This window comes from Ruditapes philippinarum, unplaced genomic scaffold, assembly GCF_026571515.1.
Source record: "Ruditapes philippinarum isolate M1 unplaced genomic scaffold, ASM2657151v2 ctg697_1_1_1_1, whole genome shotgun sequence".
Classification (NCBI taxonomy): Eukaryota; Metazoa; Mollusca; class Bivalvia; order Venerida; family Veneridae; genus Ruditapes; species Ruditapes philippinarum.
In genome coordinates this window covers 260001-282350 of record NW_026859667.1, presented here as the reverse complement: position 1 = coordinate 282350, position 22350 = coordinate 260001, and the positions used below count along the sequence as shown (strand labels likewise).

The 22350-nt window shown below is 31.0% G+C and overlaps 1 protein-coding gene and 1 long non-coding RNA gene across 2 annotated transcripts in view; one reads left to right on the top strand and one right to left on the bottom strand.

The window, feature by feature from the left end:
- Positions 1–22350, bottom strand: part of LOC132757462 (ammonium transporter Rh type B-like) — a 31989-nt gene that overhangs the window by 6000 nt on the left and 3639 nt on the right. Inside the window, exons 2-4 of the mRNA XM_060748743.1 lie at positions 16901–17093; positions 16330–16480; positions 14079–14234 (exon numbers count right to left, since the gene is read on the bottom strand). Of these exons, the coding sequence (XP_060604726.1) occupies positions 14079–14234; positions 16330–16480; positions 16901–17093 (500 nt within the window). The remainder of the gene's footprint in view (positions 1–14078; positions 14235–16329; positions 16481–16900; positions 17094–22350) is intronic.
- Positions 4790–5676, top strand: LOC132757458 (uncharacterized). Its single transcript, XR_009629457.1, has 3 exons — positions 4790–4928; positions 5100–5199; positions 5426–5676. It is a non-coding gene; the product is annotated as an uncharacterized LOC132757458 (long non-coding RNA).

Below are 22350 nucleotides of genomic sequence, written 5' to 3'. Positions count from 1 at the left end.
ATCAACGAACCACGGAGCACTTTGATTTCATGATGATAGCTACTCGAATAAAAAAGTTGCTAAAAAGATGTAATTTTAATGCAATCTCTTGTTTTAATTTTGTGACATCATAGGATAGTATAACATGATATTCAGTGTAAATTATGATGTCATACGTAAATAAACAGCTTGTTTACGGGCGATTATTCCGGAATGCCGTTAGGGCCATCGCCTATGAATGTGTTAATCTGAAACTCGATAGTCGATAGTACGATGGTGAAAACACGAAATCACGAAACTACGATGGTGAAAACACGATAGTACGATGATGAAAACGCGATAGTACGATGATGAAAATGCGATAGTACGATGATGAAAACACGACGGTACGATGTTGAAAACGCGATAGTACGATGATGAAAACACGACAGTACGATGATGAAAACGCGATAGTACGATGGTGAAAACGCGATAGTACGATGATGAAAACACGACAGTACGATGATGAAAACGCGAAATGACGAAACTACGATGGTGAAAACGCGACAATACGATGGTAAAAACACGATAGTTTATCGCGTTTTCATCATCGTAGTATCGTACTGTCGCGTTTTCATCATCGTACTTTCGCGTTTTCATCATCGTACTTTCGCGTTTTCACCATCGTAGTTTCGTGATTTCGCGTTTTCACCATCGTACTATCGACTATCGCGTTTCAGATCAACACATTCATAGGCAATGGCCCTAACGGCATTCCGTAGATTATAGGCAATGAAGGTGCGTACATTTTGTGTTGCAAAAATGACGTCAAATTAACGGACGGAGCAACGTAATGATATTTAACTTCATAGCAACGCTAATATGGCGCCAACTGAGATTATAATCTTTACCTTTAAAACAAAATTAACCATGAAATGTTAAAGGCAACTTGTGTTTAAATGAATAAATGTCAAACAAGATAAAGAAGCGGTGATGACAGGATATTGTATAAGAAACGCTCCAGAAGTGACCAAAAGTAGCATGGCTGAAATATCGTAGATTGCGTTACAACATTTTTTGAAAAAGGCAGACATCTTACACACAGTATGGGAACCAGTGAAATCTTTATTTTTAAATAATAATTTTAAATATGAAATGTATGAAGCAATAACATGTATTAAGTATACGTCAGACAGGTACCATGATGGCTTTTGAAATCGGAAGAAATTAAATAGTTGGTAAACATGAATTTAATTTGACGCCGTTGACGTTGTCAAAGTGCTCCATGATTATGTATATATGTTGTATGTAAATACTTTTAAAATACAAACGTTAGTCACAGTTCAGTAATTTTTGATATATGTGTTCGCTAGATATGTATTTTTATGCTGACAAAATTTGTACAGCGTATGTATTGTTTTACAATAAAAAAAATGAAGATGTATATGAACTTTCCGGACATCCCTCGTATCTAACTGGTCAGCAGATTCTACTATATATGTTTAACTGGTCAGCATTTTCTCGCCTGAATGTAAAGAGCGTTAAATTTGCTGACCATATAGAATAAGAGAGTTTTACGGCTTAAATCAATTTGAATTAATATTAAATTGGTCAGCAGTGTTTTTACTTAATTAAATGTCGACAAAATTTTATACAATATATTGAATTTCGTACATTATAAAATGAATTAAAATTTCACGACAAAATATATTTTTCTCTATATATCTAACTGGTCAGCAGTTTCCCTATATATCTAACTGGTCAGCAGATTCTACTGTATGTTTAACTGGTCAGCATTTTCTCGCCTGAATGTAAAGAGCGTTAAATTTGCTGACCATATAGAATAAGAAGAGTTTTACGGCTTAAATCAATTTGAATTAACATTAAATTGGTCAGCAGTGTTTTTACTTAATAAATTGTCGACATAATTTTATATAATATATAAAATTTGCATACATTATAAAATGAGTAACAATTTCACGGCAAAATATATTTTTCTCTATATATCTAACTGGTCAGCAGTTTCCCTATATATCTAACTACAACTACAACTACAAATATTTTATTGCATTAAAACAACATGTTCCATAGCAATACAATTTTTTATACAAAGACATGGTTTACAGAAGAGCACAATAATATAATATATATATGTATCTGCATTAAAGATGACTAGTTATTTCGCAAGTTTGCATAGTATATATATTTTGCTAAATTATTAATTATTGCTTTTGATTTTGCACATATGAGATTAACAAATTTCTGTTTCGTAGGCCACGTATAATAATATCTCTTTATATATTTTGATCTTAAGTCCTGGAATTTAGAACATATTAATACAAAATGATACTCATTTTCTATAAGACCGGCATTACAATTACTACACAATCTTTCATTTCTTGATATATTTCTATGCCGTCCACGTTCAATAGCCAAACTATGAGAAGATGAACAAAATTTGGATAAAGCTACCCTAAATTTCGGTTCAACGATAAAATCCAAATAGTTTTCAAATTCGAATGAATGTTTAAATAAACAATATGTATCTAATCTAGACGAGTTATTAATTCACGGTAGGGAATCACGTGACTTTTACGGTTACGCGTACAGACAATATGGCGGCCTAAAAACCTCGCTTCACATGTGTTTTTCAGGTAATTCTTTATTATATCCCTTTTACTTACATACGAGACCTGTTGCAGCCTACGCGGAATAAAGAATTGTTGCCGCCTATACCTTATTTTCCACCCCTGTGCGCATAGCTTTTACAAACACTCAAAAATTCAACAGGAATTTTCAATGTTAACAATAATTTTTCGGGTAACATTCACGCAATCTTTGTATTTTTTATTAATTTGATTAAACTACGCCGAGTAAGCAAAGAGAAAATGTTCATAGAATTTCTTTATTTGAAAATGTAAATATTAGGCATGTTAAATGTTGACTAGTCATTTTCATTTCCAATACACGAGGGAAAAATGATTTGGGTAACGGCCACGCAAACTTTAATTGTTGATAACTCCCACGCAATATTTTATGTGCAAGCATTATCTATGCAGGGTATAGCCTAGATATTGATTTAACAAAATCATGATCGATGTATTTCTCCTTCAGCCATAATGGGCGCATGTGATGAAACTTGCCTTTTTGCCGCCTTTTTTGTCAAGTCATAATACATAAGACAAAAGTCATAATACATAAGTCATTAGTCATAAGACAAAAGTCCTAAGACAAAATGGCACTTATGGGCTTCCGTAATACAGAGATATAGATGAATTAATCGCAGAAATTAAAATAAAAGTCTCAAATATAAGAAGGAGGTCGATTTCAGTTTAAGCACAATTACAGTTGTCATTTTTCATAGTTTGCAGATATGGACGGTTGCAGCTCGGATTTTGTTTGTGGATAATGTTGGAAAACATTTCGTTCACGGACAGGTCTTAATGACCACTTAAACTGGCTACTCGGCACAGGACCTTTTATACGTTGTGGCAAATTGAACTGTCACAGGTATGGCATTTTACTGTTAATATTAAGATTTTAAAGACATTCAAATCATTTTATCACCTAGTCTCTTATGTAACCAATTATTTTTAAAATTAGTGTCTGTATTTAACATAATTATGTTTTTTTTATTCTAAAGCAAAACAAAAACAACAACAACAAGAGGGCCATGATGGCCATGAGTCGCTCATCAGAAACAACTGCTTTTCAGTGTTGGATTGTCAATATATTCTAATATTAAATTTGAGCATAGAATATGTTTAAACAATAATTTGAAGAAATGCCATGACCTGGGGCATTTAAGCTTTAGCTTAAACGGTACCAATCAAAGTAATATGAGCAAACTTGATAAAAGACTACCAAAGAATGCTACAGACAAAGTTTGGTGATCATCAATCAATTAGTTCTCTACGAATAGACATATAACGGTATTTCTATTTTTAGCTTTAGTGGCCCCTAAAAGGGGCTAATCGGATTAATATAAAAGAGTACCCAAGAATGCTACAGACAAAGTTTGGTGATCATCCATCAATTGGTTCTGAAGTAGAAGATATTTTTAGCAATAGCGGCCCCTAAAGGGGGCCAATGAAATTAATGTGAGCAAACTTGATAAAAGATTACCCAAAAATGCTACAGACAAAGTTTGGTGATCATCCATTCATTAGTTCTATAGGAGAAGCTGTTAAAACATATTTCTATTTTTAATTTTAGTGGCCCCTAAAAAGGGCTAATCAAATTCATATGAGCAAACTTGATAAAAGACTACCCAAGAATGCTACCGACAAAGTTTGTTGACTATCCATCAATTAGTTCTGTAGAAGAGAATGTTTAAAGGTTTTTCTATTTTTAGCCCTAGGGACGCCTAAAAGGGGCCAATCAAATTAATATGAGCAAACTTGATAAAAGACTTCCCAAGAATGCTACTGACAAAGTTTGGTGATCATTCATCAATTAGTTCTGTAGAAGAAGATGTTTAAAGTTTTTTACTATTTTTAGCTCTGCTGACCCCTAAAAGGGGCCAATTGGAATGACATGTGCAATTTAAGTGTGACTGTCACAAGGATGCTACAGACCAAATTTGAAGTAAATCTGCCTAGTAGTTTCAGAAAAGAAGACGATTGTGGACGCATGACGACGGACGATCGACGCCGGAGCTTCCCCCTTTGATACTAATAGCTCACCCTGAGCCTTCGGCTCTGGTGAGCTAAAAAAAACAACCCTAAAGCATATTAGAATGGGTCTTTTTTTTTACAAACTAGGTAATAAAATCTAGAGGACTTATGTTTGAATGTTATTTTAATACTAGATTAAACTGTTCTTTAATGTAAATTTTTAAGCTTAATTGCCGTGAATTTATAGGTAATAATAAATCTATCTTTATATTCTAGATCCTGGTCCTGGCTGAAATTGAGAGTATTGCAGCTGTAGCTTGTATACCATACATTTAACATGAAAAGGACTGTCAGGTTTGTTGAATTGAAATTCTAATATTTAATATATATATATATATATTTCTTTACAAAGTATTAATATTGCAACTACTGGACATTTATCTTGTCTTAATAATACATGTATATTATTTTTAGAATACTTGTGTAACATTATTTATATAAAATTTACATATTTGTTGTTTTCAGGATGCTGCATACAGTGGTCTTAGCTAGAGCCTAGAATGAATATTTCTTAGGAATATGCTGCAAGTAACTGAAGGGGAGCAGTTTTTCTTACCAATCATAGGTGAGACTTCTAAATAGCTTCTTATAAAAAAGTTTCTGTTGTTTTATGTACATAATTTGCTGTCAATATGAAACTTCAGCTGTATCTTAATTTCTATGCTGTTTTATTATGTAAATCTTAGAGATAATCATTTTAAGATAAAACATATCACTAAGTTGATTAATTATATATATATTTAAGATTGACCAAGTCACTTTTAATTAGTAACTTCTTATTTTATTTGCAGAAGCAGTAAGAGACAGCCAACGAAGTATTCAAACACCATCATGAAACACTTAAGACATACCAGGAGAGATCTAGAAGAAGTACTAGTAGTACAGTGGAACAGATTGCACTTGAACTGTCTTTTTTTTTGTTAAACAGTTAAACTTTGTTACTTTGCTTTATATTGAAATTGAAGTATGTTGAAATGACAATGAAACTTTAACGTTGTGCCAACGTTGAATTTCAACGTTGTTTAAACTTTCAAATCCGAACATAAATCCAACGTTATTTCAACGTTAAAATCTCACCATAATTCAACGTTGTTAAACGTTTATGTGCTTGCTGGGTTAATTCTATCCAGGACCTATTGGCGGTATTTCCAATATTATTCAAAATTATTTGAAAGGCTGAGGCTAAATGCATCAATCATGATTTGTTAAATCAATATCTAGACTATAACCTGCATAGATATTGCTTGCACATAAAATATTGCGTGGGAGTTATCAACAATAAAAGTTTGCGTGGCCGTTACCCAAATCATTTTTTTCTCTTGTGTGTTGGAATAGAAAATGACCAGTCAAACATTAAAACATGCTAATATTTACATTTTCAAATAAAGAACTTCTTTATGAACATTTTCTCTTTGCTAACTCTTACGTAGTTTAAATCAAATTCATAAAAAATACAAAGATTGCGTGAATGTTACCCGAAAAATAATTGTCAACATTGAAATTCCTGTTGAATTTTTGAGTGTTTGTAAAAGCTATGAGCACAGGGGTGGAAATAAGGTAAAGGCGGCAAGCAATTCTTTATTCCGCGTAGGCTGCAACAGGTCTCGTATGTAAGTAAAAGGGATATAATAAAGAATTACCTGAAAACACACATGTGAAGCGAGGTTTTAGGCGCCATATTGTCTGTACGCGTAACCGTAAAAGTCACGTGATTCCCCTACCGTGTTTAATTGAGGAATACCAACTTTGATAGAATATGTCTAAAATTCGTTGTTTAATATAATACTAAATCTATATGTATAAGTAAACTGATTTTCCACATATAAAACAAGCCAGTCTGCTCTAAAATAGTCTTAACAGTATATGCCAGTTTTTACACCACTATAAGTTACACCATTGTCGGCATCTGTTTTTAACATAATATATATTTTATACAATAAAGTTCGTTCATTAAGTTTAAGAAGTTTTAACCAGTATTTGATCAATATTAGTTTTCTATTAATGGAAACTGGTGTACGACCAAGTTCGCCATATAACACATCTACATTGGTTGATTGTTTCACACATAACAATCTTCTACAAAACTTTGTGTGTATAATTTATATGTTCGGATGTCCCCACACTTCTGCAGCATAATTTAATGTTGGTAAAACAATACTATCAAATAAACTTATCATTTGGGAAACTGGAAGTTCCAACTGGTTACATACAATAAATAAATTATGTAGTGAATATGACGCATGTTGCGCAATATATCTTTGAGTTCTGTTCCAGTTCCCCCATTTTTAAAAGATACACACCTAAATATTTAAAAGATTCTACAATTTCAATTCTAGTGTTATACAAAAAGAAATCATAAGATGTATGTCTACCATTTTCAAAAAAATCATTACTTTTGTTTTAGATACATTATAATTTCAGATTCCGACATATTGCAATAATGTTTCTATATCATTCAAGATAGATTGTAATGAATTTGGATCATGTGTGAAAACTACAGCGATCGTCTGCCAATAACAACAAAATACCTGTAATATCCATCAATTGTTAACAATACCAGGAATGTTCCTATTTATATTATTTAATATAAGTCATTGAGAAAAAATAAACACAATATGGATACTTGCTGGATCTCTTGTTTTACTCCAATCTTAGAATTAATTAGATCAGAATGCATGTTTTTTAATATTTAACAAAAGATTTAACAATACCATACATTGACTTGATTGGCACTTGATTGCACTTATTTTGTACTTATATTTTTCATTCAGTAACTTTCTCCATAAAAAACCCTATCAATACGGTCAAACATTTTCTCCCAATCTAGAAATGCTACATAGAGTTTTCTTCTTACTCGACAAAAGTCTTTGTTATTATAGCATGTAGAACAAAAATACAGTCAATAGTTGACTTATTCTTTGAAAACCATATTGATTATCAATAAATTTTTTCATGTTTATCACCCCAAATTTAATAAGTTAAAAATTAATTTAATAAAAAATATTTTTACATTTAAAATCCCACATTTTTCACGACCGGGGACGGCGAGTAAAAAAAGTGGCATTTTTAATTTTTGAGTGAAAATTTTATACCTTTTTTTACAAAAACAAAAAAAATTAACCTTTTTTTTAAATTTTCTTATCAAAAAAAAAGGGTTAAAACCCCCTTTTTGCTTGCTACGCAACTGCAATTGAAACACGCGCAGAAAAATTATTATTGCGTTTTTTTTAAAAACGGATATTTTTTGCCTCCCTTTTTGTACTTTCACAAAAAAACAACTTTTTTAAAGTTGTATGGGTTTAATAATAAATTTTTAAATATTTGGTGTTGGGTTTTAAAATTTTTTATTTAAAGACCTTTTTTCTATATTCAGATAGTTTTAAAAGCAAAATTCAAAAAAAGTTGTTTTTTTTTTTTATCGTTTTTTTCAAACAAAAGGCAAAAAAAGCCCCTTTTAAAAATAAATTTTAAAGTTTTAACCCCGCCCATTTTTATATTTTTTTTTATATTTTTTTTTTAAAAAAATATGAAATTTTTGACGGGTAAAACCCCCAATTTTCTTTTGGATAAAATTAAATAATTTTGAGTATTTTTTGGAAAACAAAATATTTTTTAAAAGGAAATTTCCCCAAATTTTTTTGCTTATGAACCCCCCTTTTAAAAAAGGGGGTACTTAAATCCCTTCCCCCAAGTTCAAAAATTTACCATCATTAAATATTTTATTATAAAAGGTGTGAAAAATGGACAAATTTATAAATTGAATTTAAATACTTCTGCAATAATGGCATTTCCCTGGGCATTTGGAATTTTTTTGCAAAAATATTGAAATTTTTTTCCCTCGATTTTTAAATTTCAAATTTAAATTTTAAAATCATTTTATGTAATCATTATTTAATCATTATTTTATGTTTCTTTACAGGGGTTAAAACCCGGGACAAACTATTAAAATGAATACTTATATCAATACTTATTTTTTCTATTTTCTATAGTGGGTTTGGGCCTTTTTGGGTTGTTCTAAAAATTTCAAAAAAAAAATTTTTTGGGGGTTACATTTTCAAATTTTTTGAAAATCGTTTCCCCCTTGTTTTTTGAAAAAACGTTTAATCTAATTTTTTTTTTTATATCCCCTTTCTTTTTTTAGGGAAAATTTTATTCTCTTTTCGTTTTTTTTCTCCCCAAAAAACATTTCTTTTTCTATTTAATGTTTTTTCGGGCCCTTTCAAAAGATTCAGGGCATCCCCCACTTTTTGGGTATTTGTATTTAAAACACCAAAACATTTGTTTAAACTTTCCTTTAGGGAAAGTGTTTTCCCTTACTATTCTCTGTGACTAAAATTTGTAAAATTTTCAAAAACAACCCGGTCTTGGATTTTGGGGTTTTGGTTTTTTAAACCAAGCGATGGGCTCTATCAAACTCTTTTCTCAGTATTTTTTTTAATTTGTTTTTTTAAATTTAAAATTCTTTTACAATGGGGCCCCCTTTAATTGGGGTCTGTTGCTTATCATATTTTTTGTGGCAAAACATTAAATTTTGGTCAGTGTTACTTTTAGGGGGAATTTGTTAAAAACATGGTGCCCCGGTGTTTGGTATGTATTTCCCGGTTTAACCCTTTAAAATTTTTAGTTTTTCCCTTCATTTTTCTAAATTCGTTGTCAAATGCTGTTCTAAGTTTTTTCCCGGGGTTTTTACTTAATTTTTTGATTGTAGAATTTAAGGTTACATGTTTTTGGGAGGGTTTTTTACATATTTTTAGTTGCCCGCAATTCGGTTTTTTTCTTATATATTTTAAACTGATAAATTTTTACGGGGTTTTTTTACTTTCGAAACTCCCCCTCTATATTTTTCCCTTAATATCTAATCTTTAGTTTCAAGCCCCTTTGAGTTTACTTTTTTTCCCAATATTTTCAATTTTTTTCAAGCGGAGCGATTTTAAAGGAAAGGTTCATATTTTTTCCAAATTTTTAGTATACCCCATGGTGGATTTTGGGTTTGTACCTTGATTCATTTTTGGTGTACCTCTTTTGGCCCCCAAGATATTTTTTGATTATACTGATAGGGGGTGACTGCAATAATTTTTTCCAGTAAATGATTTTTAAAAATTTCCCAAATTATATATTTCAATTTTTTTTAATTACGGTTGGTTATCGTATCAAATTTTGTCATTACTGCCCTTTAGGATGATAACTTTAAAAGCCTTTTTTTTACATAAAAAAAAGCCCAAAAAACAATCCCGAAAAATAGGTGGGCAGTCAATGCCACAATCTAAAAAATGAAAAAAAAATAATGTTTTTCTTTATGCTTGTTAGCGCACAGGTAAAAACCGTGTCAAAAAATGGTTATCCGAAACAAAAGTTGACTACGGGTTCTTTTTTTTTACCTCGAACATAAATTTGTTTAAAGGGTTTTATGCATACATAATATGAATCGAAATTTTTTTTCACTGTGATAAAAAAAATCCCAAAAAAAAAAAGAATAGAAAAAAAAATAAATATTATAACTAAAAAATTTTATATCATAAGAAAAAACCAAAAAGGGGAAAACGAAAATAAATGAAAAATTTTATAATGATAAAAAAAAAGGAAGAAGAAAAACCCTTTGGGGTTATAAAAGGGAAATAGGGGGTTCAACCTATGAGAAAAAAACCCTTTAAAAGTTAAAAATTTTAATTTTCAATTCCCGGACAAAAACCATAAGGGTAATACGCAAAGATACTTAAGAAAAAGTATATAAAATTTGAAAGTTTTTTACTTTTAGAAAATGGAAAAATAACCCAGAAACCCCCTTTTTGGGTTTTTCCCATTCCCGTTAAGCCCAAATTTTTCACCCTTAGGACAGTACGTTTTTTCTTTCGTTTTTTTTGTTTACTATCACTATTTTTACTGCCCTAGGATAAAAATTTTTTTTTTAAATTTATCTAATTTTTTCACCCAGATTCTACAATTTCAGCTTTTTAAAATAAATATTTTGATTTTATTGTATTTTGTCATAGATAAAATCAAGAATGACAGGGCGGTTGAAATCTTTTTTAATATGCCCTTTGGGCATTTTCATCCCCGTTTTTAAATTATCATTTAAAAAGGGATATCTTTTAAAAACAGGTTGTTTAATTAATAAAATTTCAATTTATAACAATTAGCACATTATTAATTTTTGTTCAATATTACTTATAACAATTATACGAACAACAAATAAGGAAACAGAAATCGACTTTATTTCATATTTGCACTAAATTACGACATAATAATTTATATTGGTTAAAATATACATTACGCTATATGTACAATGTATATATTTTAACCTATGAGTGCATTGAAGAGGTTAATACACGGCAGGTGAGGCCGGAAGGTGATAATCGGCCCGCCAAATTGAATAATGGACCGAGGGCTTTAGCCCGAGGGCCATTATTCATTTAGGGCCGATTTATCCACCTTCCGCCCTACTCTGACGTGTTATTAATGTCTTTTAATACACTTGGATATCTAATAGTAGCATTTAAAAAAAGAAAAGAAAAAAAAAAAAAACAAAGTTCTTTCGTTGAAATTCTTGTCGTACTCCTTCTTAACTGTTCCTTGTACAGAGATGTTTTACTGTTTGTGTGTTCCAAACCAGTTAAAATCTAGAAGCAAGTTTTATTTTTTATTTTTTTCGGAATAAATTTGTTCGTATTTTTTCTTCAAATTTCAAATAGTAACAAAAATGTGTTTGTTTAACTAAATTACGCTTAAGCTCTCATATAATAAAAAAAAATCGATTAACGTGCTGACAACCTACTTTCAATTTTACAGTTAACTGGTTTGATGACGTAAAATATGACGTCATTTTGTTTCAGTTTGTTGCACGTGTACAATGTTCTGCGGTGCTGATAACTAGTTTCTTCTTGGCCCCGGGGCCGCAAACTCATAATAGGTCACGTGACACTCATAATTCAGTTGAAAATCATTAGGCAATTTGTTACTATATAAAAGTAACAAGTGTTATTAAAAGTTTATTTGCATACTTGAAACAAATTATGATTTTTGTACATTTTATTTGAAAAATTTTTTAAAATTTTAACCAAATAAAACCCACTTGAAAAAAATTTTTTAATTTTATTAAAAAAAATTTATATAAAAAATAAATTGAAAATAAAAGTATATTTTAAAATTAAATTTTTTAAAATTTAATATTATATTTGTAATTTTTGACATTTTAAAAAAAAACCATTTTTTTTCAAGTATTTTCGACTTGCCTTTTTAAATATCACCAACGGAATTTTAAACCCCTTAATTTTTTTTCCCCCTTTCTTTGTTTTAACTTCACATTTTTCCCAAAATCCTTCTTTTTTTTTAAATTTAGCATTTCCCTTTTAATCTATATCGTCAGTTTAATTCGCGGTTTAGTGCCCCCCTTTCCATGATAGTTTGTCGGTGATTTAGTAAACTGCCCCAAGCCAGGTTTAACGACGACAATGCGAACGATATTTTTTCCAAAATGTCGTTTTCGCATTGTGAGTCGTTCCTTTTGGGTCGAGTACCCGGTTTCGCGTTTTGATTTGTCCCTTCGCATTGTGAGGTCTTTTGCAAGTTGGGGTTCCGTTTTTAAAAAATTTCAAAAAAATTTAACGCGACATTTACCCAAATTTTTTAAAAATTTTTCCGCTTCCGAGTCGAGTGTAAATTCGCTTTTGTCGGGGCTGTATCGATTTGGGTTTGCCCGGTTCCCCTTTTGTCGATGTCTGGAAATCATTTAAAAACCCTCACACTCACAATGCGAAGGAAAAATTTGCAAAACCCGGAAAAAATCGCGAAAAACGCAAGTGGAAACGCAAAAGCAAAGGGAGGGCTGGGACAATCAAGCGACCTGACAACGCAAGCGACATTTTTTAAAATTTGATTTGTTGCATCTTTCATTATATCTCATGACTTAATGAAGACCGATCCCCAATATTCACCTTTTTTAATTTTAATTATAATTTAATTTATAATATTTAAATTTTAACATAAATTACATGCCTCTAGAAGAATCCTCTTTTCTTAGTTTTTCAGATTATGTATCACAGTAGGGCCAAGCTTCACCCTAAATCTATATGACAATGACAATGTCTTTTATAGCATAGGCGGTGATAGGGTAAAATACACATTCAATGTTTATAAAAATTAAATTTAAAAAAATAAGTAAAATTTTGTCCCATGTTAAATTTTTTTGGAGAAAGCTGGGAAAAATAGAAAATTGAGGGACAGTACAGGGGTAGGAAGATAGGTGTTTTGAGGGCCCGGGTTTGTTGCCCACCGCTAGACCCCCCCGTTAAAACTTGGCCCAGAATACCCAAAAAAAACCCCCAAACTATACAAAGTGATATGTTTAATTGTACAGAAAAAATTTTATTTATCCCCTTTATTTTTTTTTAGATAATATTTTTTCGATTTACAAAATTATACTAGACAATAAGAAATATATATAAAAAGGTGATTGTACCAAAAATATTGTGTGTACAAATTTTTCTGTACAGTTTCTTGTAAAAAAAGGGAATTTGTTTTACAGATTTTTAAAATGTTCCAGAACAAATTCTTTTTTTAAAATGTTTTGTTGGCATAAAATCAATTTCTTTAAATTTTATTTCTTGGGGTACAAATTTTTCAGGAATTTTTTCCCAATTTTTTCTGATTCCCCTTTTTTTAAAAGGGAAAAAAATATTAAAATTTAAATTTTTACATTTTTTATAACTAATCTTTGAAAATTTATTATAAATGTGTTTTATGTCCCTATATTTCGGGTCCCCGTTTGTGCCTGAAAAATTAACCACAAAAAGGGGAATCTGAACCTTTTATCCCCCATTTAAAGTAAAAAGGTCGCATATGCCCCAAATTTTATTTTTGTAGACGAAACCCCCAAAAAAAAATGTCTATTAAAAGGATGCATAAAGAAAAAATTTTGATTTTTGTAAAAAAATTGATATACTTACATTTTCCCAAACCAAAGAGAACCGAAGTGATACACACTGCCCTCGGACTATACTGTACACTTACCAACCGTAGAAGAAGATATCCGAGTGATACACACTGCCCTCGGACTATACTGTACACTTACCAACCATAGAGAAGATATCCGAGTGATACACACTGCCCTCGGACTATACTGTACACTTACCAACCGTTGAGAAGATATCCGAGTGATTCACACTACCCTCGGACTATACTGCCCTCGGACTATACTGTACACTTACCCACCATAGAGAAGATATCCGAGTGATACACACTGCCCTCGAACTCTACTGTACACTTACAAACCATAAAGAAGATATCACACTGCCCTCGGACTATACTGCCCTCGGACTATACTGTACACTTACCAACCATAGAGAAGATATCCGAGTGATACACACTGCCCTCGAACTCTACTGTACACTTACAAACCATAAAGAAGATATCACACTGCCCTCAGACTATACTGCCCTTGGACTATACTGTACACTTACCAACCATAGAGAAGATATCCGAGTGATATACACTGCCCTCAGACTTGGCCTCTTGAGCTTTCTCATTATGTAACACTCTAGCAACGGCAAGACCGAAATATGCACCAAATGCATGGATATACATGGATTCTCCCACATCCACAGCCTGACGGAAATATAAGTAGTTATAATTGACAAAAACATGCAGTATGAAACAAAAGTTATCTGTAACATATTTGATCGATCAACAGTAAATATTAGTTAATTCATATATAATTATATCTATAAGTTAGGATAACAAAAAATATAACAGAGAGAACGTGTACCATTGATAATTAATATGTAAATACGTCATTTGATAACAAACATATTGTATCAATATTATTTGTGTGGCTTTCGGTAGGGTAGTTCACTTTTTGGTATTCGCTAATTAAGTTACATGCAAAAAACGTTTTTTCCACTTTTCGACACAGGTGCTAATGGCATTGATTTGACCTAAAATGTGTTTGACCTTGTTATTTATACAATAAAATTTCAATATATTAAAAAAAAAAATTTCACTGTTATATTATTATAGACAAGGTATGCAACATTCGCATTTTCATATTCATACCATGGCATTATTGCGATTTCACCATCGTTTATCATCGAACCATCGTGTATCGCTAGCTATTCACGATTGTCTGAACGAAACACTGTAAAACGGAACACCGTTACTTAAATATCACCATTTAAAAGTATGTAAAATCCAGTTGTTTGCATGTGAGTTCGACCCGTTTGATCTCTTTGTTGATGTACTTCAAGCGTAAATACCAGCTTACAATGTACATGTCATGACGGTCTCATCTTTCGGACCTGGGTGATTTCTTACTTTCGGGCTTTAAAACATTAACTAGCGGTTAATTGGGGATCTGTAAATAGTAAATTGTAATAGAAAAATATATTGCGCATTGATTCCATGCAAAAATCCGACGATATTACCGCTCGGTGAAAAATTATAACACAGATAACCGGCGTACCCATAATTTTCGTACCTGAATGTTGCATACCTTGTCTATAATAATATAACAGTGAATTTTTTTTTTTTTTTTTTTTAATATATTGATATTTTATTGTATAAATAACAAGATCAAACACATTTTAGGTCAAATCAATGCCACTAGCACCTGTGCTTTTCGATATTCACCTTATTATCGATCAACAACTTGGGTATAGGGCGTTTATGAAGCTATATGGGAGGAGAGCGTATCTCCATATTCGACTTTAAAATATAGTATGTTTATAAAGACGTATTTCTTTCTGTCTTTCTTTTCGAAATTCATTGCAAGTTTTTTTCTTTAGAACGCTTTAATTCTATAACCATCATGCCACTTTTTTCGGCATTCACCCAAAGTGAACCGACGACGACCAACTATAATGAACAGACAGTGGTCTATATCTTATCTGACCTTAAGCCGTGAAGCTTTTTTTAAAAATAAAGCCTATTTTCTTTACACCAGGACCTCACAAATGTTTTATTTCACGGTGAGTTTATACATATATACACACTTTACATGAATTTGAACTTTTTATCCATTCTCATTTTGATATTATGTTACCGTTTATGTATTTTTCGTCCGTTTTAATATATCCGTTTGTTATTGACCCAGTTTTTTACCATCCCCAACAGAGCTGCAGAGCTGTTTTAAAGAGTTTTAATGGCGTAATTTAATCGGGGTATCGTGTTGTATTTTATGACGACAGCAGTCTCATCAGCTGATTTATGTTTAACATTAAAATATCATCTTTCTTCCCATACATAAATGAAACTTCTTTTAACACCCATGCATATATTATTAAACAAGCTCATTTTTAAAAGAAGTATGTCATTGTTGAAAAATGAATGAGAAAAATATGCAGTCAGAGATAAAATTTACGTATTTTAACTTAGCCTCTAATTTCAATTATTTTGTTTGCCGTTTTCTGGTATGTGAATGTAACAATTTTCTATGGAAAGATGTGAAAGTCCGGCATATAACTGAAAAGAATCTTGTATAGGTTACTGTTAATTTTGGCATATTTCATCACTTTCCATATTGCATATAGTTCTACAGGTACATCACAACATTCCGTCGCTTAAACGTTTTTTAATAAAGATTTGATAGCTAAATTTGACCAGACATATAAAATCCTATAAATTATAAAAGGAAACACCTTAATCTTTACTAACACAACACAGAAAGATAACTATTTCTAAATCACACTTATCATAAACAACATACCCCTAGCTTATCAAGTCCGATCCATTCGTTGACTTGTGAGAGTACAACCTCAATGATCGCCATCACCAACAGTTGTGACGGACTTGTCTTACCGAGAACAGCTCCGAATGATATCAACACTGTAGCTGCAGCGAAATCTGCTGACAACATCCTGAATTATACAAAGAGTTGCTGACAACATGAAGAATTATACACAACATTCTGGATAATAGAAACTGTGAATTGCTGACACAATCATGGGTAATGCAAACTGTTGACAACACTCTAATAAACAGCAATCGCCTAGGCTAGACCGTATGTTGATTTTACATAAAGCTATTTTCTACAAATATGACATTATGGACATTTGTAAGATACATTTTTAAAGCCCATCCGAAAAGTGGATAGAGGTAGCAGATGTTCCCTTGCTGATAAACCTTTACTCCTTTTTAACCCTTCTATGCGCACCCATCATACTACAGACATTTCAATAAAAACGGAAAGCAATTGTTTCTATTTTGCGAAACTAGAAATAACTGTTCATTATAATCAGACAAAACAGATTCAGTTGAAAATGTTAAATTGTGCTTACTCTCCAAGATGGACAGGGAATTTTGCATGACCATGTGCCACGTGGTGTATGATCCCGCGTACAATATACGCCCACTGTAGAACGAACGCCGCCACCAACAGATTCACGGAAACTGCCGAGAACCCGTAACGCTTGAGGAACGTCATCAGAAACCCAAAACCGATGAATATCATCACGTGCACATCTTGGAAGTCTGAAAGATATATAAATGCCGTGTCATTCTAAATAGAAACTCGAAATAGTTTTATTTATGATACTGTTTCATCATAATGATAATTACCATCAACATCGTTGTTGATGCAAATGCACCTGAGTTGAACAACCAACATCCCTGAAAGTTTTGTGCGCTATTGCTCCGAGGAGAGTTCATACCTCAAAAAAAACTACCTGAACTTACCACTGGCACCTTTATATTAAGCAGACACCAATATGAATGTTAAACTGTTCGAACAGAGGACAGTAATACATTGTGATGAATTGTTTCACCTCTTCACACAGACAGGCATACGACTCTACTGTGATAAATACCAAACATCTTATGACTTCCCTCGCCGAGTGGTCAATATCTCAGTTTCCTGCCACTCACTGCTGCAGGTTCGAATATCATGACCCGTCAGAGATGAAAAAAAAATCGATTATAAATGTGTAAGATGTCCAGCTAGCTAACGGAAGTTCTGCAACTCTTACCACGCTAGCCTGAAATAATGCACGGACAAACACCTGTGGTTATTCCATTCTCCACAACTTAAGCAAAAGGTGATCAGAGGTTGATTGCTGGTAAGATTTGTTCGATTTTATGCAATGTGACAACAGAATGTGCCGAATTTTAACGATCGGATTATTCAAAGTTTGGTACGTTCAATACATTGTGGTGAACTATCTGAACTCCTATTTATAAACTCTAATTTTATTTTATTTTATCCTTTTTTTAAAGGCCAAAAAAATGATTTGTCGTAAAAGTGTAAAAGTTGCCGACAAAACATCATATAGACAACAAGGGGAATATTAAGTTTAAATATCTTATAGACTGCGATAATGGCAAACAATGATAAACATCTATAATATATGTATGCAAATATACGTTTAAGTTATGCCATTAGCAGGTTATACTGAAACGGTTATTATTTACTACTGTATTTACATTTTAATGTAATATACTTGTTTAATAAACCATTTTTGCTTAATTTAGTTTTGTACTTGTTATAAGATGCAGCATTTACAAATAGAGATAGTCCATTGGTGTAGTGGTAATACCCTTTGACAACAAACCCAGGGGTTGCGAGTACGATCTCCGCTACCTCAAAAACTATAATATCAAACTTCTTAGTCTTTCAGATCAGACTTTACAAACCAAGGTCACGTGTTTCATTGCTTTATACCCTACATCTTACATAACAATTTGTTTATTTTGGAATGGAAAAGTATATGTATCTATTGTAATAACCATTTAATAATTTCTTTTACATATTATATTTTCTTTGACTGATATGTGTTATTTTGTGTGTGTGTTTTTATTTTTATTTTTTTCATTTTAGAAGGCCGCATTGTAAATAAGATGTTGCAATCTGTATATGTCCTAATGTGTTACCTTCGATAAATAAAGTTATTATTATTATGATTATAATTATTATTTATTATTATTATTATTATTATTATTATTATTATTATTATTATTATATTATTATTATTATTACATTATTATATTATTATTATTATTAATTATTATTATTATTATTATTGACTCTTAAATTATAATGTTCTTAAAAGTGCATTCCAATTCGACGTGAATTACATTCGCCAGTTTGGATCATGCGGCAAGTTCCTATGAATATTTTGTTGGGAAAAGTATCAATAGTTGTTATTCGTGGGGGTATATGATTTTGCACAGCGTCCGACGGTCCATCCGCACCGTACAGCACACCTAATTTGAATGATAACTGATAAGTTTTTTTTGTTCTTTTTAGGGGGGACTACAAACACTTACCAGTATTAAGGCGAAAGAACTTGCAATCTTATCTACATATGTCTACTTCTTTAAAGCAGATGATCGTTAAGAATTTCTATGAAATAAGCCGAGTATGGCAAATGATATTGTGAAAATTGTGGACGAGAGTATATTCCCCTTTAATGTTTGGACAATATTAAAGATTCAGCATATAACAGTTGGAGGTACACTATATGATAGTCATGTTGACAAACGACGACAGTTTGTTAGCGTGTAAAATGATATTTAATTACCTCCATGCTTTGACTTGACAAAAAAGAAGTCAGTGAACTGTTTAGTAACCTTGGCCCCGTTTTTCTTTTAATTTCAGTAAACACCGGATGGTCATTTAAAACGGTAATATAACTAGTTTGTTGGCCTTAAGAATGTCCGCTGATCTTTTTAAGATTGCATTGTAGCTGTAGATTGAAAAATAAGATATTTTTTACAAAAGGGTACAAAACAATAAACGAGCTCAATCATACCCTATTGTGTAAAGTTTACACAGATTTAAGGCTATTAAATGAAAACCGCATTAACTGACACTGTATGTACATCTTGTCGACCTTAATCTTTTTTTGTCACGGTGTTGTGATAAAGAAAAAAAACTAAATATTCTGTAATACAAGAGTTTCATTGTTTGCAACTTTTGAAAAATGTATCCAGTGGTGAAATCTGAGAACGATGAATTAAAAATAATGATGCTTATGATGGGTTTAAATACCGGTTATATACATTTTACAAAAAAATGTACAGCGTTTAGCCACGCCAGTTAATACGAATTTAACCTGTTTTTATTACATTTGTATATTTATGCATCAAGAAACGGACACTAAATAGATGTAATCAATACGCTGTAAACGGAATTTGTTGAGTCTTTAAATGCGTAACAAATTGTTATTTCACATTTTATACTTTCTTCTCTTTTTTCGAAATGATGCCCCTGTAAATGTATGGAATTTAAGATTTGGACATGGTTTATAGATAAATAAAATAATAATTATAGATTGGTATAAAATAACTTTTTTATATTTCATGAAAAATTATTTTTTATGTCTGTAATTGCAGTATATATTATATTAATGACCTTAATTGAAAATAATTATGTATATGATGATGATGTACTATGAAAAAAAATCAAAATCAATTCTACAATAACCGTAATTATTGCGTATGCCATATTTTGAAATACACTTATATTATTGTAAAAATCTCTTGAATGTTTTTCTTTTGAATTTGTTCTTAATCGTTTTCATGTATTATTAATCATTTATGTTTATAATTTTATAATAATGAATGTATTTAACATTTGTAGACATGGGACAACATAGACGTAGAAGTTCCGGAATGGTGTTTTTTTCTTTTTTTCCGTCTTTTTTCTTCTTTTTGATCGAATAGATCTAATAACCCGAATGAATAAGAACTGCTTAACAAACTTGTTGATATATTACGCTATCACCCGGCATATTCCATGTGTAAATCACTTATTTTTGGGATGAGTAATTTGTTTGGGAATTTTATTTATTGATATTCAAATGTTTATATTTTTGCCAAAATAAGAAGTTTTATCTTTAAAAGATGTATTGAAATAGTACATTAAAAATATATGTAATAGTAAGAAATTTTAGGGTACACAGTTTTGCAGAAAAAAAACAACATCACAACATTATAATGGTTATTTAAATCTGGAGAATAAGTGAACTTACACGGTTTACATTTTTTGTCCTTATTTGGAACTGTTAACCGAGCTACGCTGTAGCGTAGTATTACCAGTAGTTCAAACACATGTGGTTTGTAAATATAATAACATATTTAGTCGTAAAATGTTATTATAACCATGAAGCTTTCTTTTTTACGCTTTTTTTTTTGGTCATGTATATTTTCTATACTTATGACAAGCAAATATGTAAGAGAAAATATTTTAAAAATTGGCGTAACATCACAGGAGTATAGAGGGGTATAAAATAACTGCAAATATACCCCTCTATATTACATATATAGAGGGGTAAATATGCAGTTATTTTTTTTTAATTATTTGCTTATATTTTTCAATAAATGATAGAATGTCAAGCTCCTGTGATTCACATTGATAGTTTGTTCAATTTATACGCTAACCATTGACTTGAAGTAATCTCTCGTAACATATTATAACGTATAACAATAGCTGTTGTAAAACTCAAGTCTTGGTAATGCAACATTAAATATACAACATATTATATATAAACGTCAAACGGCTCAGTGTGTTTTATTAAATAATAAATCATCTTTTAATAAATGTTATTTCCATTTTCAGAAAAAAAAATGGATAAAATATCAAAAATAGCAAAATCTTACCACGCCAGTACCTGTTATTTCAAAAATTATATTAAGCTTATCAATATTGTTATTTCATTTACAAAAAAAAAAAAAATAAAAAAATAGAAAAACCTTACAGCATAAATATTAAAACAGCAGTCATATGTTTAAGATACTAGTACATTTGTTCTTTAAAACCAGCTTAATTATTTAAAAACCATTTCAGTGTTTAATTTGAACAATGACTATTTAAGTATTTAAGTTATAAAAAAATAAAAAGTAAAGGAAATAAATGTTATGGATGATGTGGGAACAAATTTTTTTTTTTTTTTTTTAGGGGGGGGACCTAAGTGCAACAGCTGTTTCCAGGTCTTACATAAGCTATTAATGTTTTCCTTTTAAAAATAAAAACCGAAATTTGATCGTTACTTTGAAATACGATATATATCTTTCTTTTATATTGAATTATTAAAGACTTGAAAAATCATAGGATGGGATTTTTTTTCGCGTTTTCGACTTTTTGCATTTCTAGTACGAGCACCTGATGACGTAACAAAATGTGGAATGCACGATTCGTAAAAGGTGTCGTATTTTGACCCCTACTCGGAAAAAATCAGACACAGTTTGATGGTGATAAAATATTCAAGATTATTCGATTCACCCTCGACTCCTACACTACTATAAAATATATTTTGAAAACTGCAAAGTTTAATATATTCAATACTTTATCAAAAAACGAGCACCTTTTCTTTCTAACTTAAGTTATATTCTCGGTCTTATTTTATGTGCATAAAATGTTTTATCCGTTGTACTATCAACTTTCAAAGCAATTAAAGAGAACCAACGTTCTGTATTTCCATTTAGTTTCAAACACAGTGAGATATGGCTTTTATCTCACTAATTCAGTTAAATATTTCATAGCAATTTTTTTATCGACGGCAACTTTTCACGGTAAAGAAGGAATGTCTGCAAAAGATTAAGACAAAGACAAAAACAGCCAAGAAAAACAATACAACAAAACAACATTTCTTTCTACAGTAACCATCGGACAAAAAAGAAATAAAAACCGTCAAACCGGTGTTTTTCACCATTATTTTTGACTTGTTTTTTTTAAGATAAGCTGTTGGAATTGCACGTTCGCAGCCGGGGTGAAATATTACACTCGAAGTAC